The sequence below is a fragment of the Drosophila virilis genome, chromosome 5, assembly GCF_030788295.1.
Source record: "Drosophila virilis strain 15010-1051.87 chromosome 5, Dvir_AGI_RSII-ME, whole genome shotgun sequence".
Lineage (NCBI taxonomy): Eukaryota > Metazoa > Arthropoda > Insecta > Diptera > Drosophilidae > Drosophila > Drosophila virilis.
The window spans coordinates 19,299,793-19,304,697 of record NC_091547.1 but is presented as its reverse complement, the minus strand read 5'-3'; the positions used below and the strand labels follow the sequence as shown (position 1 = coordinate 19,304,697).

Below are 4,905 nucleotides of genomic sequence, written 5' to 3'. Positions count from 1 at the left end.
ACCACAGCTGCAGCCTGTCTAACCGTTGTTGGCCAAGCACAATGGTTGAAATTGCCAGCAAAATTGTCAATGGTGGATAGGGAATTCTTGAGTTAATATAGGTGAGAAATTGTCTGTAGACGTAGTTAAACATGAACTTAGATTCTATTTTTATTTATCATCTTTTTCCCTAAATATTTTTATTGCAAATGTAACCGATTTTTATTATTTATTTAGGTTAAAATCTCAGCGTGTGTTTTATATAATTTATTTATATAGGTAATAAGCATTAAACTGATATACATATATATAATTTGCATCCAAATTAACACCGATGGCAAAGCGGCCCAAATGTATTGACCCAATCACCACTTCGTAAATATAGACAGCTTTTGGCGTTAGAGAATTTGACTCTATCAGATAAATTTCAAATTAACATATATGGCATATTGCATAGCCAAATATTTGATTTACCAATTATGATTTTGCAGTTTAGTTTTTCTCATATTTTCAACGATTATTTTCATTGATTCAAATTTAGAAACTTTAATTTCCATTTGGCATTTGGCAGTTAGCGAAATTTAAATTCCCATTAAAGCCGTTTCGACGGAGCACGCAGACAGTTGCATAATATAAAAAATTAAATGCCACGTACGCAGTCACGCCCACACACAAATATACGCACATGCAGTGCTGTCATATGTAATTATTAATTTCTAAAAAGCCATTCAAAATAATATAATTTTAAAATGCGCGCCAGCCGTTGACGTGCCTGTAAGCTGGACCATGCATGGCTGGTGTGGTGGGTGGTGTTAAGGGTGTTGTGGGGTGGGTAGGGGTATTATAGCTGCAACTCTTGGCAAACTGGTCGACGGTCAATGGTCAATGGTCACCGGGGCTGCCGCTGCTTGGTTACAACTGTCGCTAGACGCGATGGGCATTAATTTATGTGTCCCCGTCCGAAATCAATATGCCCACAGCGTAAGGATGCAAAATCGCCAACTGGCCAAAATAGTTGGTATCCTTTTTCCCACTTTCCCATTTTCCGCATTTGCCGATTTGGCCATGTGCGCTGCATTAACATTTTGCATATGTTTCGATTTTAATGCGCACGCACATCCACACAGTCAACTAATCCTAATTTAAATGTTTCCCTCACATTATGCATACCCCGCGTCGCGTGCGACAGCGAACGACATTTAAAATGAACCAAAAATTTAATTGTTGTGCTAAAATTAGCAAAAATATTCAAACGAATGACGTTATAAAAAACACACACATACATACAACATGCGCTACATAAATGTTTTGCATAACGAATTCAATTAAATATCTCTAGTCCCCACATTAAAACTATATTATACGTAATTGGAAAATGGAAATTTTGTTAAACTACATAAATAACATATCGGATATGCGCATGTTATTTACAAGCTCAGTTTCTTAGAATCACCACACAAAAGTGGTCAGGAGTGTTCGACTATGAGATACCCTGGGCCCAGCGTCGAGCGTCCCTTACGAAGATTCATATACTGTAGGAAATTAAGTCGTGCTTAGCTTGGGTGCTTATTATCCGATGCATATGAAATGTCCAGGGTCCAAATAGGAAAAATTGCAATAATATGAGGAAGTCCGACAAGTTTTGCATTTAACATAAGACTTTCTGCCAGAAGATCTCGAACCACTCAACTCTTCTGTCGTTTTTCTAAGCGTAAACTCGGAAAATACTGATAAGAAAATAAATAGAGCTTATTTCGGAATGCCGGAGAAAAAATGGAAACATCTAAAGATTAAACCAATATTTATGTAATTTCCAGTCAAGCCACGTGTAAGTTATTTAAAAGCTAAGTAACAAAGTCGTCAAAATCAATTCCGATAAGCCCCTAAAACATTGCCAATAAATCGGGGACTGTCAGCTGGCTGAATAGAAGAAAGGGCTATAAAAGCAGCAAGCTTTAACTTCGTTTCTACAGAAGTTCCAGCTTACGATGTGGATCTATACGCCTCTGCTTGTCCTGCTACTATCAAAGGCAGCTCCCCTGGAGGCCAGTTTTATATGGCGGCTTCCATGGCATCAACGCATTGTGAATGGCCGACCAATTGACATTGCATCTGCGCCCTGGCAGGTGGCTTTGTTGAATAATAGCGAACAATTTTGTGGTGGCTCGATCGTCAGCAAAGATATCATCATAACAGCTGCGGAGTGCTTGAGGGACAGACTTTCCATTGCACACTTGACAGTGCGAGCTGGTTCCGCGAACTGGAACTCTGGAGGGCAGCTCGCGAAGGTGGATGAATACAGGATCCACGAGCTCTACGGCAGCGAAACTCATGAAAATGACATTGCCGTTTTGAAGTTGGTTCGACCGTTTCGGTTGGGACCCTTGGTTCAAGCAATTCCGTTGGCAAAAGAAAGTCCTGAGCACGAAGCCGATGCATTTGTTTCTGGCTGGGGTGTTCGCAAAGTAAAAAGGGAATGTGTTCGCCCAACTGAATTGCACGGGGTAAGCCTCAAAATCGTTGATCGCAAGACCTGCGCTCTCTCCAAATATTCGTTGATTGGCTGGGAAATCACTGCGGACATGATCTGCGCCACCGATCAGGGCAAGGACGCATGCGGTAATGACCTTGGCGGACCTCTGGTATCTAATGGTCAACTTGTGGGTGTTGTTTCTTGGGCTGAGGGATGCGCCAAGCCCGGATATCCAGGAGTTTATGCCAATGTTGCATACTTTTATAAATGGCTACAGACGGCGATTGCAGAGCTCCAAAATAACTATACAACAGAGCAACTGCCTGTCTAAGCAAATTAACTATAAACGTTTCAATGTTTAAAATTTTGGTATTTTCTTGTATACCCAATGTATGTGTGTATATTTTCTGATACTGACTTTGCTTGAATCGTTCTTTTAAAAGCCTTCCCCAGGGCTCCAATAAAATAATTTGCATCTTAACAACTCTTTTCTCTGCTCTTCTCATGAGTCCTTACCGCATTTTTTTATAGATGTTTGTATTTTGATTATGAATTAAATAAACTTTATATCTGATCATAATCTCATAGTTATTTACGTGCACATATTCACGTTTCTTTCTCTTTTTTGAACTTACTTTAATCAGCTGCCTGAAAATAATCTTCAGTTTTATGTTCAGGTCTGGAGACCGCTTTTTTTTTAGTATGAAATAAATAAAGAAACAGCTTACAATGTTAATCTAAGCTAGAAAAAATACGACTTTTTGTCCAGTAATTCTATTTCCGGTCGAAATAATCATTTATTAACGATATCATAACATAGTTGGATATTAATTACATTTTGCTAGCATTTCAAAAGTGCAAAAAGAAGATCTTTTCAAGGTTCTGTAAGACCTTTTCATGAGCAAAGAATATTTTTATACCAAACCAATATTGAGATTTTTTCATACCATTAGCTTATCTCCTAACTATGTTATATAGTTGTCTGATCCGAATTTAAACTTAACTAGTCATAAAGTTTAAGATTTGCAATGCGATATTGTACGGCATGCGTCCGACTTCTTCTTAAGGCGCATATAAAATAGCATATTCAAAATTTTCTATTTGCAAACATTATCAGTTCAGGGTATTATTAATGGATACAGAGCCAGACATATTGACATGATTTACAATGTAGGAAGTCTTAAATGTTCAAGTAGAAGTAAAATTAATTTTAGATAACACTCAACAATGTTGGCAATGAGTGACGACTCGTTCGGTCTTAGACTAGCGGAAGGCGCCTATAAAAGCGGCTTGTCTTGGAGTCAATGCTAACAGAAATATTTCTACAACAACATGGAGACCTACTGGGCTCCACTTGTCCTGCTGATGTCGACGGCAGCGCGTCTGGACGCACGAGTATTGTACCTCCACAAGTGGCAGCCACGCATTATTAATGGAAAGCCCATCAATATTGAGGATGCACCCTGGCAGGTGGCAATCTTGAATGATAGCGCACCTCATTGTGGTGGCTCAATTTACAGCGAGCATATCATTATAACTGCGGCCCATTGTGTGGTGGGTATTGCTGAGGAACAATTGACAGTCCGGGCTGGATCCGCACAGCAGTTGTCTGGTGGTCAGCTTGAGCAGGTTGCCGCCATTGTAAGCCATGCAGGTTACGATCCAATAACGACGGAGAACGATATCGCTGTTGTGCGGCTAGCTGCTCCGCTTGAATTTGGGTCATTGGTGCAAGGAATTCCCTTGGCCACGGAAATTCCCGAAAATGGAGCCGACGCGTTTGTAACAGGTTGGGGCAACATAGGCCTTGAATACCCAGAAGACTTGCATGGGGTAAAGGTTCAAATGATCGACCATGAGATCTGCGCATTGACCAAATATCCGTTGATGGGTTATAAAATCACTGAGGACATGATCTGTGCTGCCGGAGAATTAAAAGATGCTTGCGATGGCGATTCTGGCGGCCCTTTGGTATACAATGGAGAACTTGTTGGTGTTGTTTCTTGGGGTAGGGGCTGCGCCACGCCCGGATATCCAGGTGTTTATGCCAATGTTGCACATTTTCATGACTGGCTGCTGGACACCATCGAGAACATTCAGTAACATACTCATTACATTACTACATTAAATATATGTCTCAGCAATCAAATGTTTCATGTTGTTGAAATGTAATTCACAATTTTGTACAATTGAGTTGTATCGAAAAAGTGTTTTCTTCCAACAAGTAACAACAACAGTAAAACTACGATTTGTTTCAGAGATAAGATTTATCTATAGCTTTTAAAAGATTTAATTTTTTTGTTAAATTTAGTTTGACAATATTTATTTTAAAAAAATATTGTTAGAGTTATACTAAAAGTACTTTTAGGTTTTCATTTCTATATTTTTGTGTTGAGCATTTGTGAAAAAAAAGGAATTTCATATTATTGCTACTACTATGCCATAAATTGAAG

At 39.2% G+C, this 4,905-nt stretch overlaps 2 protein-coding genes across 2 annotated transcripts; both read left to right on the top strand.

Moving 5' to 3' along the window:
- Positions 1-1,954: 1,954 nt before the first annotated feature.
- On the top strand, positions 1,955-2,936 carry LOC6626891 (trypsin alpha-3). The gene has a single exon (XM_002049389.4). The coding sequence runs from the start codon at positions 1,968-1,970 to the stop codon at positions 2,781-2,783; it is 816 nt and encodes a 271-aa protein (XP_002049425.1). The 5' UTR covers positions 1,955-1,967; the 3' UTR covers positions 2,784-2,936.
- Positions 2,937-3,774: 838 nt separating this feature from the next.
- LOC6626892 (trypsin alpha) lies at positions 3,775-4,645 on the top strand. The gene has a single exon (XM_002049390.3). The coding sequence runs from the start codon at positions 3,785-3,787 to the stop codon at positions 4,553-4,555; it is 771 nt and encodes a 256-aa protein (XP_002049426.1). The 5' UTR covers positions 3,775-3,784; the 3' UTR covers positions 4,556-4,645.
- Positions 4,646-4,905: the final 260 nt, after the last annotated feature.